This window comes from Lepus europaeus, unplaced genomic scaffold (genome assembly GCF_033115175.1).
Source record: "Lepus europaeus isolate LE1 unplaced genomic scaffold, mLepTim1.pri SCAFFOLD_105, whole genome shotgun sequence".
NCBI lineage: Eukaryota > Metazoa > Chordata > Mammalia > Lagomorpha > Leporidae > Lepus > Lepus europaeus.
In genome coordinates, this window is record NW_026909023.1 from 622,353 (window position 1) to 638,930 (window position 16,578).

At 72.7% G+C, this 16,578-nt stretch overlaps 3 protein-coding genes across 5 annotated transcripts in view; 1 reads left to right on the forward strand and 2 right to left on the reverse strand.

Moving 5' to 3' along the window:
* Nucleotides 1-17: 17 nt before the first annotated feature.
* Nucleotides 18-3,058, reverse strand: SF3A2 (splicing factor 3a subunit 2). The gene is made up of 9 exons (XM_062184890.1): nt 2,984-3,058; nt 2,118-2,277; nt 1,967-2,038; nt 1,838-1,884; nt 1,534-1,643; nt 1,306-1,355; nt 1,091-1,231; nt 941-1,009; nt 18-868 (listed from the first exon to the last, which is right to left on the reverse strand). The coding sequence occupies exons 2-9, from the start codon at nt 2,241-2,243 to the stop codon at nt 89-91; spliced, it is 1,395 nt and encodes a 464-aa protein (XP_062040874.1). The 5' UTR covers nt 2,244-2,277; nt 2,984-3,058; the 3' UTR covers nt 18-88.
* Nucleotides 3,059-3,283: 225 nt separating this feature from the next.
* On the forward strand, nt 3,284-4,826 carry PLEKHJ1 (pleckstrin homology domain containing J1). The gene is made up of 6 exons (XM_062184877.1): nt 3,284-3,575; nt 3,653-3,720; nt 4,074-4,140; nt 4,228-4,318; nt 4,395-4,458; nt 4,532-4,826. Exons 1-6 carry the CDS (start codon nt 3,482-3,484, stop codon nt 4,640-4,642), a joined length of 495 nt encoding a protein of 164 aa, XP_062040861.1. The 5' UTR covers nt 3,284-3,481; the 3' UTR covers nt 4,643-4,826.
* A 107-nt stretch (nt 4,827-4,933) lies between these two features.
* The window catches only part of LOC133754398 (histone-lysine N-methyltransferase, H3 lysine-79 specific-like), a 44,485-nt gene continuing 32,840 nt past the window's right edge, over nt 4,934-16,578 (reverse strand). For 2 of the 3 annotated variants that reach the window (XM_062184874.1, XM_062184873.1), the window contains 13 exons: nt 16,320-16,421; nt 15,821-15,958; nt 15,579-15,704; nt 14,555-15,039; nt 14,330-14,468; nt 13,784-13,927; nt 11,961-12,075; nt 10,338-10,909; nt 9,993-10,198; nt 8,733-8,797; nt 7,698-8,540; nt 6,627-7,190; nt 4,934-6,076 (listed from right to left, as the gene is read on the reverse strand). In XM_062184874.1, the coding sequence (XP_062040858.1) occupies nt 6,646-7,190; nt 7,698-8,540; nt 8,733-8,797; nt 9,993-10,198; nt 10,338-10,909; nt 11,961-12,075; nt 13,784-13,927; nt 14,330-14,468; nt 14,555-15,039; nt 15,579-15,704; nt 15,821-15,958; nt 16,320-16,421 (3,480 nt within the window). In that variant the 3' untranslated portion in view covers nt 4,934-6,076; nt 6,627-6,645. The remainder of the gene's footprint in view (nt 6,077-6,626; nt 7,191-7,697; nt 8,541-8,732; nt 8,798-9,992; nt 10,199-10,337; nt 10,910-11,960; nt 12,076-13,783; nt 13,928-14,329; nt 14,469-14,554; nt 15,040-15,578; nt 15,705-15,820; nt 15,959-16,319; nt 16,422-16,578) is intronic. The other variant, XM_062184875.1, reaches the window with a different exon arrangement.

Genomic DNA, 16,578 nt, shown 5'->3' on the forward strand with positions numbered 1-16,578 from the left:
AGCAGTCCGCTCAGGCCTTAGAAAACGTTTTAATAAACCAACGTGGGAAGGGGGGCACAGAGGACCAGGCTCGGGGGCGGGCGGCTTCTCAGTTGGCGGGGGGAGGCGGAGGGATGTTCCCTGGGCCTTCCGAGGGGAGTGGGGGCCTCAGCATTGGGGGCATGGGGGCAGCAGGGTGCACCCCGGGGTTGGAGGGGTGGACGCCGGGGGGCTGGGGGTGGACCCCAGCAGCCGCAGGATGGACACCAGGAGGCTGGGGGTGGACCCCCGGGGCCTGGGGGTGAATCCCGGGGGCCGCTGGGTGGACCCCTGGGGCCTGGGGGTGGACCGCGGGTGCCGGCGGGTGCACCCCCGGGGCCTGAGGATGAACTCCAGCCGCTGGGGGAGGGTGGACCCCTGGCGCTGGAGGGTGGACCCCGGGGGCTGGGGGGTGGACCCCTGGCGCTGGAGGGTGGACCCCCGGGGCTGGAGGATGGACCCCTGGAGCGGGGGGGTGCACCCCAGAAGCCGGGGGGTGCACCACAGGTGCAGGGGGGTGAACCACAGGAGCCGGGGGGTGGACCCCGGGGGCTGGCGGGTGGACCCCAGATGTGGGGGGGTGGACCACTGGGGCGGGGGGGTGCACTCCTGGGGCTGGAGGGGGCAGCTGGGGGGGCCCAGGGGGCCCCGAGGGCGCAGGCCCCGTGGGGGGCATGGGAGGCAGGGGCAGGCCGCCGGGTGGGGGCGGGGGCAGAGACTCCGGCAGGGGTGGCCGCGGGGGCAGACCGTTCATCAGCGGGGGCGGGGGCCGCTTCACCCCCGGAGGCCCGGCAGGGAGGCTGGGCGGGGCCGGGGGCTTCTCCATCTTGAAGTGGAACTGCAGGAAGAACTGTGGGGAGGGGGCTCAGTAGGGCCACCCAGGGGGGTGGGGGTGGGGCCGGCCGGCAGGGGCGGCGCTCACCTGCTTGGTCTCTCTGTTCCAGTGGGTCCAGAACTTGCCCTCGGCCTTGTCGATCTCCCTGCTCGGCACCTGGGGGGAGGCGGCCATGGGGCTCAAGCCCAGGGGTGGGGGGTGGGGTGGGGGTGGTGGGGGGAGGCGGGGCCGCGCTACCTTGAAGGCGATGGTCTCGTAGGGCTCGGCGGCCATGAGCAGGTACTGCCAGCGCCGGTCCGGGGGCTCGATCCTCTGCTCGTAGGCCGACATGAAGCGGTGCCGGGGGGTGATGCCCTCGGCGATCTCAGGGTAGTCGATCTGTGGGGACGAGCACGTCAGGGGCGCCAGGACGCGGGCCCGCCCCGCCCGCCCCCGGCCCTGCCCAGGCCCACCTGGAAAAGCAGGCTCTGCTGGCCCATCTCCGTGTCCCGCTGCTTGGTCACTGCAACACGAGGCCCGGGCTGAGGCGGGGCCTCCCTGGCCACTCGGCCGCCGGGCAGGGACCCAGGAGCCCCGCCGCCGAGACCCCAGCTCAGAGGGCCGGCCCAGGACCCCACGGCCTGCGCCACGCCCCCTCCGTGCCCAGGGCACGTGGCGGGGCGGCCCCCCGCACCCCTCACCTTTGTAGCCCGGGCGGCCGATCTTCACGAACTTCTTCACCTCCACCTTGACCTTCTCGGGCGCGGGCTGGGCGGGCGCCTCCTTGGCCTCCTTGGCCGCGCGCCGGGCCCTGGGGGCAGGGCAGACCCGGTGCTGTGGCTCCTCCACACGCAGGCCAAGGCCACGGGCGCAGGTGCAGGACTCCCCTCCCTGGCCTTGGGCTCCCGCGGGGGGGTGTCGGGGCGGCGGCCCTGGGGCTGGGGGTGGCGGCGTCAGGGGCCCTCCCCGTGTCACAGCCGTGGGCGCGGGGGGGGGGGCACTCACAAGTTGGTCTGATGCTTCTTCCCTTGGGTGTGTGCCAGGTAGCTGCCCTGCGTGGAGGAGGCGGGGCATCAGGCTGGGGGCGGGGCCAGGCCTCGGGGCGGGGCGGAGCAGGCAGGGGCGGGGCCCTACCTCGTTGTTGTGCAGGGTCAGGCACAGCTTGCACTCGTAGGAGCCCAGGTGGTTCTTCATGAAGTAGGGGTCCTGGGGGGGAGCGGGCGTCAGGGGCGTCAGGGGCGCCCCCGCTGCGGCGGGCGGGGGCGGGGGCGCGGGGTGGCCCTACCTTGTTGATGTCGATGGTCTCCAGGGCCAGCTGCCGCAGGCGCTCGCGGCGGTCCCGGTTGCTCTCGGAGGAGGAGGCCACGCCCCCACTCCCGGTCTTGCCCCCGGGGCGGTGCTGGAAGTCCATGGTGCAGGCCTGGCGAACTCAGAGCCGGAGAAGCCTGCAGACGGGGCGGGGCTGCCTTCAGGGCGCGGGGCGGGGACCGGAGACCCCAGGAGGCACCGCCGGGAGCCATCGCTGCCTGCGGGAAGCCCCCGGGACGGAGACCACGGCCCCAGAACCTCCCACGCGCCCACGCGGGCTCTCCCGTGTCGGCCGCCGCGGAGAACGGGGCCGCGGACGATCGCCTGGCGCCCCCGCGCTGGAGTGACGGAGGCCGCGTGCTGCCCGCCCGCCGTCCACTCCCCAAATGCCCCTGAGCCAGGGTGGGCCTCGGGGGCCTGCGGCTCCATCCGGGCGGCCCCCGTGGACGGCAGGGACCGCTCGGGCCTGGGCCCCGCACCTGCTGGGGCCCGGCCTCCCGGGGACCGGACCGGCGGGAGGAGACCCCGCCCCCGGCGGCCCTGGCACGCAGCCTGCAGAAGCGAAGCGCAGGGCGCACCCGCACCACCGTCTGCACCCGGGACGCCCCGCGAAGACAAAGGCGCCAGCGGGGGCGGCCTCGGGGGTCGCGGCGGCTTTTGGCGGGAACGCCGGCTCGCAGCCCCGGCCCGCCCCGCCGAGCAGCGAAAGGCCCGCGGCCGCTCCCCAGGCTCCGGAGGCCGCCCGGCCGGACGCCGCGGGGCCCGCCGCCCGCCCCGGCCGCTGCCCCCTGCACCCCCAGCCCGCCCTGGGCGCCCCGGGGCCCCGATGGCCCCCGCGCCTACTTCGTGGAGGTCGCGCCCCGCGTCCCAGGCCTCCGCCGACCGCCTCAGGAGCCGCCGCCACGACGTTGCGGTGCGCACGCGCGGCGCGGACGCTCGCAGCACTTCCGGAGGGAGGACGGGCCGTCGAGTGTGCGCATGCGCGTGCCCGAGGCACGCCTGCGCACAACGCGCTCTGTGCACGCGCCCGCGTCGGCTCTGGGGGCGGGGGCGGGAACCGGTACCGCCCCGTCCGCCCGCGCTCGGCGGTCCTTCGTTCCCGCTTGCGCCTCAGACCCAGTGTATTCCACCACGGCGGTGTCGCGGCTGCCCGGAGTGTACCCCCCGCCCCAGCACGCCAGCGCCACGCCGCGGTTACAGCACGGAAGACCCGCCCGTGGCGCGCAGGCGCAATGGCGCTTCCGGGGCTGCGACCCGGGACCTTTCTGGCGCGATCCGGGACGGCGGCCGAGAGGGCTCAGAACTAGCGGCGCGTTCCCGTTCCCGGGCGGCGCCGGCGCCATGCGTTACAACGAGAAGGAGCTGCAGGCGCTGTCCCGGCAGCCGGCCGAGATGGCGGCTGAGTTGGGCATGCGGGGCCCCAAGAAGGGCAGCGGTGAGCGGGCGGGAGCGCGGGCGCGGGGCGGGGGCGTGGGGGCGCGGGGCCGCCCTGAGCCCGCTGTGTGCCCGCAGCGCTGAAGCGGCGCCTGGTGAAGCTGGTGGTGAATTTCCTCTTCTACTTCCGCACGGACGAGGCGGAGGTGGGTGCGGGGCGCGCGGGTGCGGGGTGCGGGGCTCGTGGGCGCGAGTGCGGGCGCGGGTTCGGGACGCGCGGGTGCGGGGCTCGCGGGTGTGCGGGGTGCGGGGCTCGTGGGCGCGGGTGCGGGTTCGGGACGCGCGGGCGCGTGTGCGGATGCGGGTGCGCGGGGTGCGGAGCTCGCGGGTGCGGGGCGCGCGAGTGCGGGTGCGGGACGCGCGTGCGGGGCTCGTGGGTGCGAGTGCGGGCGCGGGTTCGGGACGCGCGGGGTGCGGGGCTCGTGGGCGCGGGTGCGGGTTCGGGACGCGCGGGTGCGGGCGCGGGGCGGCCCCGCGCTCACGGCGCGTGTGCCCGCAGCCCGTCGGAGCCCTGCTGCTGGAGCGCTGCCGGGTCGCCCAGGAGGAGGCGCGGAGCTTCTCCATCGGTGAGTGCGCGGGGCCGGGCCCGCGGCGCGGCGGGGCGGGGCGGGGCGGGGCGGGCGCGGGGACCCAGCGGCGGCCGCTCCCCGCAGGCTTCCTGGAGGACCCGGAGAGGAAGTACCTGTTCGAGTGCGGCAGCGAGGAGCAGTGCCGGCAGTGGACCGAGGCGCTGCGCAGGGCCAGGTGGGGCCGGGGCGCGGCGGGCGGGCGCGGCGGGCGCGGCGGCGGCCTGACCCCGCGGGCACGGCCTCTCCCGCAGCTACGAGTTCATGCGGAGGAGCCTCATCTTCTACCGGAATGAGATCCAGAAGATGACGGGCAAGGTGCGCGGGCGGGGCGGGCGGGGGCGGGGCTCCCGCGCCGCCCGGCTCACCGGCTCCCCGCCCGCCGCCCTAGGACCCCCTGGAGCAGTTCGGCATCTCCGCGGAGGCCCGCTTCCAGCTCAGCAGCCCGCCCAGCGACGGGCGGCCGGCGGGCACCGGGCCCGGGCTGGACTCGCTGGACTGACCCCAGCCGGGCGAGCCCGGGTGCGGGTGGGAGGGTCTGCCCTCCGGGGGTTCCCGCCCTGCGAGGCCCCCTCCCGGCTGAATGTACGTGCGGAGCTAGACCATGCTGTGAAGGGGCCGGGGCGAGCCCGGATGCTCTGGCCCCGGGGTCCCCGTGCTCAAATAAAGGGACCTCCTTTTCCAAACCCGGTGGTTGTGTTCATGAGGGGAGGGGCGGGGAGCCTGCAGCCCCCACCCTACCCCCCCAGCGGCCACGCCCCCAGAGAGCGGCACTGGGCAGGTTCAAGTGAAAATGTCTCTTTATTAACAGCGGCTGCAGGTGGGACCACAAAGTGCAGAGCGACCCCCGCGGGGAGGGGCCGTGACAGTGAGCACAGAGCCGACCACGGAGCCCGGGCGGGGACGCAGGACGGGGTCCTGCGGGAGATAAATAACGGGGGGGGGGGTGTTAAATAAGTCGCCGTCCTGGGCAGATGAGGGGAGCGCCGGCGAGCGCCGGGGCGGGCGACCTGGCCGATTCCTGAGCGGGAGCCGTCGCCCAGCAGCTCGGCTCGACCTGGTGCGGCTGCTCGGTCAGCTCACGTGCCGGCCGGGGCGCGGGCAGGGGGGTACAGTGTTTGTCTCGGGACGTGCATTGTTCTAGACCGGGGACCTGCATGTGTGACGTCGCTACTGTCCACCCTGGGGCGGCTGGGGAGCCGGGATGAGGGGTGGCCCTCGGTTCCCCACGCTGAGCAGGGCCGCCCCGGCCGGGGCAGGCGTGGGGCGCAGCACCTATGAGCCAAGAGCACCGAGGGAGGGTGGGCCGGCGTGAACCGGGTCCGAGCACCATCTTCAGACTTCACTATTGCTGGGGCGGGGCTGTGAGGGGGCCGAGGGGCTGGGCAGGGTCCTGGCCGGCCCGCCCACCACCACGCCCCCAGAGCCAGGCCCCGCCCCAGTGGTCCCTGCGCGGAGAGGCACTGGGCCGACGCCACAGTTGTGCACTCGAATAAATAAAGAATTTCCCCTTGCTCTGCTGTACATCTGTGCATTATACAATCTAAAAATAGATGCCGTCGCGTCTCTGAACGTACAAATCTCATCCATCTATAAAATACTGCCGCCGGCCAGCAGGGGGCGCGGCCAGGGCCCGGGACAGTAATGCACTTGTCGCGCAGGCAGGCGCCCTGGGGGCCACGGGCCGAGCCCTGGGGGGGGGGGAAGCCCCTCCTGGGGGGGAGCCTTTGGTACGGGGGGAGGGGGGGGCTGCGGCGGCGGTCAGCACCGAGGTGGGGCAGCCGGCGGGCGTGTCGGCTCATCCTGTTTCCCGCAGGACTCGGGCGGCGTCCGTGGGTCGGGGCCGCAGTCCCTCCGCGCCCCCCCCCCCGCCGCCGGCGTCCTTGGTCCACGCCGTCCTTGCATAGGTCGCAGTTGAGGTAGAAGTCCTAGTTACCTGCAGGAGGGCACAGGAGGCGGCAACGTGAGCGCAGAGCCGGGCGGGTGCGGGCACGGCGTCGGCAGCAGCCCCCCGCCCCCGCCCTGCCCGCCGGCAGCTGTCCACAGCCACCCTGCCGGGCCCGGGCGAGGTCTGGAGCCCACCAGGACCCCAGCAGCCCGGCTCCTGCCCCGTGGGAGCCAGCGCCAGGTCTGGGGGCGGGCCCACAGCGGCTGACGCTGCGGCTACCACCCGCTCTGCCTCCTGGCCGCCTGCCTGGCCCGCCACGTGCCGGGCGCTGGGCCCGGAGCCACGCGGACACCCGCTCGGCCACAGAGCCCATGTGGGCAGCGCCGCGCGCCTCTGGCACAGGGCAGAGGGGCGCCGCGGCTGGGCTGCCTCCCTGCCTGGTACCCGGCCGGCCTCGGGGGGCTGCCTATGACCTGTCCACTGGCTGCCAGAGGGGCCGCACGGCCACGCCCCGGGCCCGGTCTCCCTGCGCCCACCCCGGCCCTCCTGCAGAGCCCTGCGGGTGGCTGGCGAGGGCGCGGGGCGGCTGCAGCCTTACCTTACACACGCACTGCTAGCTAAAGGTCTGCTCGCGGCTTAACCCCCGCGAGGCGCGCGGCATAAGGAGGCGGCATGCCAAGGGAAACCCAGAGAGCGGGCGGGGCCGCGGGGCCGGCCTGCGGGAGGCGGGGCGGGGGCGGGGGGTGCGCCGTGAAGGAGGGGCGGGAGGCCTTGTGCGGGAGGGGGGCGAGCTTGACAGACACACAGGTGTTAGCGCGCGGCAGGGAGGTGGCGGAGGCGGGGGCGGGAAGCGCTTGGTTAGCCGGGCCGGGCGCGAGGCTCTGCGTTAGCACGGGCTCGGGGGGAGCGGCCAGCAGCGCGGGGGGAGCAGGCAAGGCCACGTTAGGCGGAGGCGGGGCGTGCGGGAGGGCGGGCGGCCCCGCGGGGGGCCGGCCCAGGTGCTGAGGAGGGGGCAGCGGGGGAGGCGGAGGGGGCGGCCCCGTGTCGGCCGCCGCCTGCAGCGGGCCCAGGCCCACCGCGGCGCTGCCACACACGGCCCCGCTGCCGACACCGGCTCCGAACGGATGCGCAGAGGCGGGAGGCGCCGCGTGGTTAAAGACACCTGCGGACAGGAGACAAAAAGGCGGCTTCAACGAGGCGCTGGGGCCGGCGAGCAGGGGCAGGGCGGGCGCAGCGCCGAGGCGGGGTGCAGGCACCAAGCAGCAAGCAGCGGGGCGCCGGCCGCGGCGGCTTACCTGTGCGGGCAAGGCCCCGCCCCTCCGGGCCCACCTGCCCGCCTGCACCCAGCAAGGCCCGCACCTCGCCTGGCCGCAACGCTGCGGCCCGCGCCCACGGCAGGTGGCACCAGGGCTCTCGGCCTGGCCACGGGGCCACGCTCACGGGCCACACACGGCACCACGGGCCGCCCTAGCCACGTGCGCCGTGGACTTCTGAAAACGAGAGGACGCGTTACAGCCGAGCCTGGCACAGCCACCGTGCCCACGTCCGCGTCTCCCCACGCCGTCGGGACCTCGTGGAAAGAGAGCGACGGCGGGGCGGGGCCCCGGCCGGCACGCTCACCACCTGCACGGGAAGCAAAGCACGGACGCCGAGTGCCGCCGCCGCCTACCTCCAACGGCTCCGCCTGCCACCCCGGAGAAGCTGCCCATAGTGTGGGAGTTGGTGAGTCTGGCCGCGGCGGAAGACACGTGCACCAGGCCCGCGGCGGCCGGCACGGAGCCAAACAGGGACTGCAGCACGGACGAGCCGGCCACCGAGCTGAGGTTGGCCTGCAGGGACATGGGGCCCATGGTGAACTGCGGCCCCGGGCCGAACGTGCCCAGGAAGGGGCGGTGCGCCTGGCTGGCCGGAGCCGTGCTGCCCACAGAGGGCGCCGCCGTGACGAGGCCAGGGCCGCCCAGGAGGCTCCCGGGGGGCACGGCGGCCGCCGAGATGAAGAGGTTGTGGCCGTTCTTGCTGTCGGGCTCGCGGTCCCGCCCCTTGCTGGCCCGGCTGCCATGGGGCGGGCCGGCCTTGTCCGGGGGTCCCGCCGGCTCGCCCAGGCCCTCCAGCTGCCTCTTGTTCAGGAAGGGGTTGGCCTCCGAGGGGCCCTTGTGGGGGAGGGAAGCACCGTCGCTGAAGCCGTGCAGGCCGAGCTCCGAGGCCAGGCCAGAGCCCAAGGCGAAGCCGTTGGTGGGGTTGGTGCCCGGGCTGTGGCCGTCGGCCCCCGAGAGGGAGCCGGCAAAGCTCTTCCTGGGGTGGGCGGCCAGTTTGGCATCGGCTGCCACCGGATCGTCCAGGGCCGGTCGGAACGCGAACAGGGTGGCCTGGCTGAGGGTGGAGTTGGCCTGCAGCGGGCTGTCGGCCGACTTGGTGAGGCTGACGTCGGAGATGGGCGAGAAGGTGGACTTCCACTTGCCGCTGCTGCCCGGCTCGCTCGCGGGCGTTGGCTTCCTCCCCACCAGGCCGCCACCTGACAGGAAGGCAGGGGGCCGGGGCGTGAGGCCACTGTGGGCGCCGTGAGGGGAAACGGAGCCAGCTCCCGCCAGCCGCCCCGGGAACTGCCCCCCAGGGCCCCACGGAGCTCGGCCAGGTGCCTGTGGGCTGGTGGGCTGGTGGGCTGGCCGGGGCGGGGGGGGGGGGGGGCAGAGGCCGCGGCACTCACCGTTCTCCAGGTTCTTCGGGGGAGATTTGCTCTCTAAGGAGATGGTTGCGATCTTCCTCTCGATCCTGTGAGGCGGAGGAGTGCACTCAGGGGCCGAGCCGCGCATGCGGGCACGCGCAGGTCCCCAGGAGCGCCCGCCCCCACGCCCCCCGCCGCGAGCGGTGAGCTCACCGTGAGGCACACGGCACACTGTCCCATGCAGGGGACAGTGGCAGCACCAAACTCTACAATGGACTACAGCCCGTGGCAGGAGGAGCCCGTGACCCCGGCACACACGGCGGCGCCGGAGGCCGCACCTCCACGGGCCTCACCCTGTGTGGAGGACAGGACACCCACAGCACAGGCGGCTGCGGGGGACAGGGTGGGGGGCACGGCCGGGGACGCTGCACCAAGCATCTGGAGAGACGCTCTGCAAAGGACACACTTGGCCGGTGCACCCAGGACCTGGCCACCATTCACCACCGAAGCAACAAGAACCAAACCAGATGGAGCCACGCGCGGCAGGCTACTGTGTGGCCGGCGGCAGGAGGCTGCTGGGCCACCATGGCCCAGACCAAGGACCCACGTCTCAGTCCCAGTGCCTGGGAGGCGGCCGTGAGGGCCCGAGTGCTGGGCCCTGCACCCACGTGGGAGCCCAGGACGGAGCTCCTGGCCCTGGCTTCGGCCTGCCCAGCCCTGGCTGCTGCCGGCATTTGGGGAGGGACCCAGCACTGGAACGACCGCTCTCCTTCTCTCTGCCTTTCAAGTGAACAGATCTTTATGATGAGACAAGCAAACAAAAACCCACACGAGGAGGGAGACACCGCGCCTCCCCACTCCAGTGGCCGAGCCACCGACAACTGCTGGAGCGCGGGGGGAAGGGACCCGTGGCCGTGGCGGGAACACGCCAGGCAGCACGCGAGGGTGGTGGACGTCGGCGATCCCGCAGCAGCGAGCCGGCCAGGAGGCGCCGGGGAAAGCCAACGAGAGCACGCACTCATGTCCATGGCTGCAGGCCGGCACACAAAGCAGCGACAGTGCGGGGGCCTGGCGGCACCCCAGACACAAGGACGCACACGGTGGGGTTCCGGGCCCAGGAGCCCTGCGGTCCTCAGGTCCAGACAGCAAGAGCGGGTGTTCACGGGAGGCTGCGGTCCCAGGTCCTGCCCGCACAGCGCCGCCACGCGAGCCACGGCTCCCAAGGCCGTCGCCACGCCCGTGCCCACTACTCCCGGCAAAGCCGCCAGGCTCCTCCTTGGCAGCCCCGACGCCCCCCCTCACCGAGCGCTGCCAGGCTCGTCCTCGGAGCCCGGCTCCTCGTCCGAGGTGAGCGGGGAGTAGTGGGCCCCGTTGGGGGGGCCCAGGGGCCGCTCCTTCTTCAGCACGGGCGGCTGGTCGTGGTCCGGGTAGGGCACGGGGGAGCTCTTCAGCGAGTTCTCGGGGGACGAGATGGCCGTGATCTCCAGGGGCTGGTTGATGTTGCTGACCTGAGGGGTGGACACAGGCAGAGGCTCGGCGGCGTCCGGCAGCCACACCGCTGGGCTCCCAGCTGCCCCGGAGTCCCGGGGGACAGGCCGTGGGGCCCCAGGGGCCTCCTGCACCCAGGGCCACCCCGCCCACACTCACCATGGAGCTCAGGTTGAGGGGGGACCCTGAGGACGCGGTGAAGAGCCCCACGACGGACGGCAGGGCCCGGCGCTTCGGAGACATGCCCGCGCCCAGGCTGGCCGTCCCAGCCCCGGCTGACGCGCGCTTCCTGCGGCCGCGCCTGCGGCTGTCCTGCCCGTGGCCCTGCCCGCTGTCCCCGCGGGGGCCGGAGGTCAGGGGGCTGTGCTTGTTGGAGGGCGACTGCTTGGCGCTGCCGGGCCCGGCCGCGACGCCGAACACTGCTCTCCTCTTGGCCTCGCTCTCGGGCTCCGAGAAGCCGGCGTCACAGGGCGGGTCTCCCTTGCCAGTGTCAGGGAGCAGGCCCTGGGCGGCCCCGGCGAGCCGGGGGCTGGCGGCGAGCTGGTGGGCCGGGGAGGTGGGGCCGGAGGTGCGGGGCTGGGCGAGCAGGGGCGGGTGCTGTGGCGTGGCAGCCGCGAAGAGGCCGCCCGAGCTGCAGGGCTCGTCAAAGGCGGCCAGCTCCACTCCGGGGAGCAGCGGGGCCGGGCTCCCGCCCAGGGCCCCCGTGACGGCCACAGAGCCGGCGTAGAAACCTGCAGTAAGGACAGGTGGCCTCAGGGGAGGCGGGGGCTCCCACCAGGGACACGAGAGCCCGCAGACCGTGGGAACCAGGAGACCACCCCGGCTGTGCTTCCGGAAGGTTCCCGGGGCACTGTGGAATGGGGGCCCCAGGGCACAGGAGACACCCGGCTACCTCGGGCCTGCTGCCTGGTGACCTCTGGGGCCTGCTCACTGGCCCTGGCCCCCACACCTGCTCTAGGGTGAGTGGGTTCAGCTGCCGGGGGGACACTGCCGGCCCCCTCGTCACCAGGCAGCACCCGCGCTCAACGCCAGCCCCCACACTCCTGCCTGAACCCCCACGGCTCAGCCGAGGCGGCCCCTCCTGCCCAGCATCTGTGCAGAGCTGGGCCCTGGCCGGGTCAGGTGTCCTCCCAAGCCCCCAGGCTGGCGGCTCAGAGACCCCAGCAGGAGAAGCCCTTTCCTGGGCCCAGTCCCCTCCCCCCGCCCCCGGGCTCAGCCACTGGCACGCCCGGGCAGCCACAGGCCATTTCCGGCTGACAGCAGGGCTCGTGGGTCCTGGGGTCTCCCAGGGACAAGGGCCAGGCACTGGCTCCGCTGTGGAGTGCCAGGCATAGGAGCTGGGCGGGGCCACAGGTGCTCCCAGTACAAGCCATGTTCCAGACAGCTGGGGGGGCTGTGGTGGCCCTGCCGACGGGACCCCCGCGGCCCTTACTGGGGGCTGCTCGGCTTCCGACCCAGCTCCCTGCTAAGAGCGTCCTGGGAAGCCAGTGGCAGACGGCCCACGGGCACAGGCCCCACACCCACGAGGGAGACAGCATGGAGCTCCCGGCTCTGCCTCAGCCTGGCCCAGCCCTGATGCTGCAGGCGCTGGGGGAGGGACCCAGCAGATGAAGACCTCTCTCTCCCTCTCTCCCTCCCTCCCTCTCCTCCCCCTCTCCCTGTCAATCTGCCTTTTAAATAAGTGAAAAACCAACCAACCCCATCTTTAAGAAAGATCAGAGACCACCAGCAGAGGCTGGGGGAGTGGGTGCCGGCTGGGCGCCCCCTGCTGCGGGGCAGTACCTGTGGAAGCCAGGGCGAGGCCTCTGCTCCCAGCGCCGTGGGCGTTAGCACCGATCTGCTTGTCAAGAGTGGACGCGGAGTCTCGGGGCTGTGGCACAGGGCTGGGGCTGCTCCTCTGTGGAAAGACACACGGCGCGTCGATGGGGAGGGGCTGCGGGCTGGGCAGGGGGCACGTCGGCGGGGAAGGGCCTGCGCTGGGCTCCAGCCGAGCTCCCCCCACACCACTGTGGGCGTGGCTCGGTGGCTGGGCCTGTCTGAGCAAAGGCCCTGAGCTGTGCCTCTAACCGGCATGCGTGGTGCAGCTGCCTGGGACGCCGGCCTCCCACGCGAGCACTGGGTTCAGTCCCCGCTGCTCCACTTCCGGCCCAGCTCCCTGCTCATGCGCATGGGAGCGGCAGCAGACGGCCCGAGGTCTGGGTCCCTGTACCCGTGGGGGAGACCCTGGCCCGGCTGCGGCAGCACTGGGGAAGGGAGATCTGTCTCCTCTCTGGAACCACCTTCCTAACCAGTGCGTCTCCAAAACATGGGAGGGGGAGGGGGAGGGGGAGGAGGGGGGAGGGCAGCAGCTGTGCTGTGTGTGCCCCAGGGAGGGGAGGGGAGGGGCGGGAGCAGGGCCTCAGGGCATCGAGCCCCCCCACAGGCTCCCTTTCACAGAGGATGAGACAACAGGGCAGTGTGGGTTCTACCCGGACCGCGCCTGCCCTCAGGGCGGGACAGCTGGTCCCGCCCCCCTACACACACACCCAGGACAGCTGGTCTCACACACACACACACACACCTGGGACAGCTGGTCTCACACACACACACACACACACCTGGGACAGCTGGTCCCACACACACACACACACACACCCGGGACAGCTGGTCTCACACACACACACACACCCAGGACAGCTGGTCTCACACACACACACACACACACACACCTGGGACAGCTGGTCACACACACACACACACACACCCGGGACAGCTGGTCTCACACACACACACACACCCAGGACAGCTGGTCTCACACACACACACACACCCGGGACAGCTGGTCTCACACACACACACACACCCGGGACAGCTGGTCTCACACACACACACACACCCAGGACAGCTGGTCTCACACACACACACACACCCAGGACAGCTGGTCTCACACACACACACACACCCGGGACAGCTGGTCTCACACACACACACACCCAGGACAGCTGGTCTCACACACACACACACACCCGGGACAGCTGGTCTCACACACACACACAAACCCGGGACAGCTGGTCTCACACACACACACACACCCGGGACAGCTGGTCTCACACACACACACACACCCGGGACAGCTGGTCCCACACATACACACACACACACACCCGGGACAGCTGGTCTCACACACACACACACACACACCCAGGACAGCTGGTCCCCCCCCCACACACACACCCAGGACAGCTGGTCTCACACACACACACACACCCGGGACAGCTGGTCCCACACACACACACACCTGGGACAGCTGGTCCCACACACACACACACACCCGGGACAGCTGGTCCCACACACACACACACACCCCCAGGACAGCTGGTCTCACACACACACACACCCCCAGGACAGCTGGTCTCACACACACACACACACACACACCAGGACAGCTGGTTCCCCCCACACACACACCCCCCCAGGACAGCTGGTCTCACACACACACACACACACACACACCAGGACAGCTGGTTCCCCCCACACACACACCCAGGACAGCTGGTCTCACACACACACACACACACCCAGGACAGCTGGTCCCCCACACACACACACACGCAGCCCACGCCCACCTTCTCTGCGCGGCTGGGCAGCACCACGCTGGCCAGGGGGATGCTCACGGGGAGCTTGTTGGGCTGCACGGTGCTGAGCGGGATGCTGATGGGCAGGCTGGTGATGGTGTCTCCGCCGCTGCCGTAGGCGCGCTCCTTCACACCCTGCGGGCACGGCCACGCGCTCACGGCCTCAGCACAGGGCGCATGTACCCGCAGGCAGCCCCTCCTGGAGCTGGGGTGGAGCCCAGCCCGGACAGGGATGCTCCTGCCACTGACCCCACCCACTCCTCCACCCAGCCCCGACCCCACCCACTCCTCCACCTGCTGGCTGGGGGCTTCATTCCCGGAGGCAGAGTGCCCTGAACCAGGCCCCGCACCGCTCCGCCCAGCCTGCTGGGAACAGCGCCCTCTGCTGCCTGAGCCCCATCTCTACCGCCTGGCTCCCCACCACGCTCCCCGCCCAGCACCACGTGGGCGCCTCCAGCTTTGGCACTGGCTGGGCCGTGAGGGCCGAGTGCCACCCAGAGGGCTCGGGGCGCGCGTCCGGCCCAAGGGGAGCCTCACCTTCTCACTGCTCTTCTCCCCCACAAGAGGCACGGCCCCCGGGGACGGCGGCGGCCGCGGGTCCTGAGGGCTCAGCTTGGTGCTGCTGGGCAGGCTGGGGCTCGGGTAGGCGATGCCGTTCTCCTTGGCGTGCTCGGCCCTGCGCAAGAAGCCTGTGACGTTTCCGGGGAGTGCGCCTGCGCCAGCCTCTTCCCCACCGCCCCAGACCCCGGCACTGGCACTCACCGTGAGGGTGGCTCACCGGCCGCCGCCCTGGCAGGCCCCGTGGGGTCCTGGCCTGGGTGCCTGCGCAGCAGTGTGCTGGCGGGGGACAGCCTCGCGCACTCGGGCAAGGCCAGGGCCGAGAGCTTGTCCAGCCGCGGCCGGCCGCTGTGGCTGGGCGTACAGGGCACCACCTCCTGGTCCAGGGGCGAGGCCAGGTACTGCGGTGTGTTCTGCTTGGACGGCGGCCGGCTGAGCGCACCGCACAGCTCGTAGCCGGCCGCGTGCCCGTTCATGGAGAGCTCTGGGCTCATGCTACTGAAGTGAGGCAGGCAGCGCTTGGCGCAGTCCAGGTCGAGGTGCAGCCGGCCAGGGTCGGCCTCCGGCTCGCGGCCCAGCGTGCCTTTTCCACGCAGGTGCAGGGACGCGGCGTCGTCGGGCGGCACACAGGACTTGAGCTGCAGCAGCTCCTGCTGCCGCTGGCTCTTCTCCAGCTCCACGATGCTGATCTGCAGCGGGAGGCGCCGTGAGCACGCAGCTAGGACCCAAGGGGCCAAAACGAGGCACGGCCCTGCCATGCACCCGAGGGGTCCCCAGGAGGCACGCCCCCCGGCCGGGGCCTGCACGGGGCTCAGCTGCTGTCGCTGGTACTTTCCACTCCGACGAGCAGCGTCACGCTGTTCATCACAGACACTGTGACCCGAGGGCCAGGCCACACTCTCAGGGCGCCCGGCAGTGAGGGCGCGGTCAGGGGACACCCTCGCGGTGCACACGGCGCCCACCCAGCTGCTTCTCTCCGCTACCCTGCAAGGCGGCTGCCGCCCTCCTGCCGCCCCACTTCCCCACTGCTCGGCGGCCACCTGTCTGGTGCCAGCAGGCCTGGCTCGGCTCTGAACAAGCCCGCGGGCCTGTGCGGTGCAGGACACATGCCGAGCCACACGGCAGAGGGGCACGCGGGCCTGTGCCGGGCGGAAGCAGGCTGGCTGCAGCGTGGGTGCCTGCTGCCCTGAGCCCCAGCCCCGCCCCAGCCCCGCCGCGCCCGCCCCACCTGCAGCTCCAGGCAGCGCCTCTGCTTCTCCGAGATCTGGCTCCTGAGTGCCTGCTTCTCCTTCAGCAGCTTCTCCAGGGACAGCGTGGCCCAGTCCAGCTTCAGCTCCTCACAGCGCGCCTTGAGCTGCAGCGACAGGGACCGAGGCGCTGGAGGCGGGCGGCTCCCGGGGCCTCAGGACGAGGGGGTGGAGGACGGGCTCGGGCTGGCGGGGTCCCGTGGGCAGGAGCGGGGGCGCGCACCAGCTGCAGGCTCTGGCTCCGGAGCTGCCGGGTGTCGCGCTCCAGCTGCTCCGACTGCTCCCGCAGCTGCTGGTTGTGCGCTGAGATCTCCTTCTGCGCTTGGATCAGGTCGTCGTAGGTCAGCGCCTTCACCCCCAGCTACAACACAGGGGCGCGGGGGTGAGGGCCGGAGCACGGCGCGGGGCTGGGGGCCGGGGACACGGGGACACGGGGGCGCGGGGCTGGGGGCCGGGAACACATGGGCACGGCGTGGGGCTGGGGGCCGGGGACACATGGGCACGGCGTGGGGCTGGGGGCCGGGGACACAGGGACACGGGGACATAGGGACACGGGGACATGGGGGCGCGGGGCTGGGGGCCGGGGACACAGGGACACGGGGACATAGGGACACGGGGGCACGGGGGCGCGGGGGTGGGGGCCGGGGACACAGGGCTGGGGGCCGGGGACACAGGGACACGGGGGCACGGGGACACAGGGGTGCGGGCGCGGGCAGCCCCACCTCGTCCAGCTTCTGCTGGAACAGCCTGCGGATCTCCTCCTTCTGGGCCTGGCAGTGGCTGAAGAGCTGCCGCGCCGTGCCCAGGAGCTGGGCCTTCTTCTCCTGCGGGCAGCGGGCGGCTGAGCGCAGCACCAGGGGCCCCGCCGCACCCCGCCCAGCCCTACCCCCGCCCAGCCCCCGGCACAGCGCGCACTTCTCCCTGGGGCCAGGGGACCCCTACCCCCGCCCAGCCCCCGGCACAGCGCGCACTTCTCCCTGG

Excerpts from the sequence above, each read along its gene's own strand:
- SF3A2 (XM_062184890.1), bottom strand. The coding sequence starts at position 2,243 with ATGGACTTCCAGCACCGCCCCGGGGGCAAGACCGGGAGTGGGGGCGTG. Across the intron at positions 2,039-2,117 it reads AGACCATCGACATCAACAAG|GACCCCTACTTCATGAAGAA; the intron begins GTAGGGCCACCC and ends GCTCCCCCCCAG. Across the intron at positions 1,356-1,533 it reads CGGCCGCCCGGGCTACAAAG|TGACCAAGCAGCGGGACACG; the intron begins GTGAGGGGTGCG and ends CTCGTGTTGCAG.
- PLEKHJ1 (XM_062184877.1), top strand. The coding sequence starts at position 3,482 with ATGCGTTACAACGAGAAGGAGCTGCAGGCGCTGTCCCGGCAGCCGGCC. Across the intron at positions 3,721-4,073 it reads TCCGCACGGACGAGGCGGAG|CCCGTCGGAGCCCTGCTGCT; the intron begins GTGGGTGCGGGG and ends GTGTGCCCGCAG. Across the intron at positions 4,459-4,531 it reads TCCAGAAGATGACGGGCAAG|GACCCCCTGGAGCAGTTCGG; the intron begins GTGCGCGGGCGG and ends CCGCCGCCCTAG.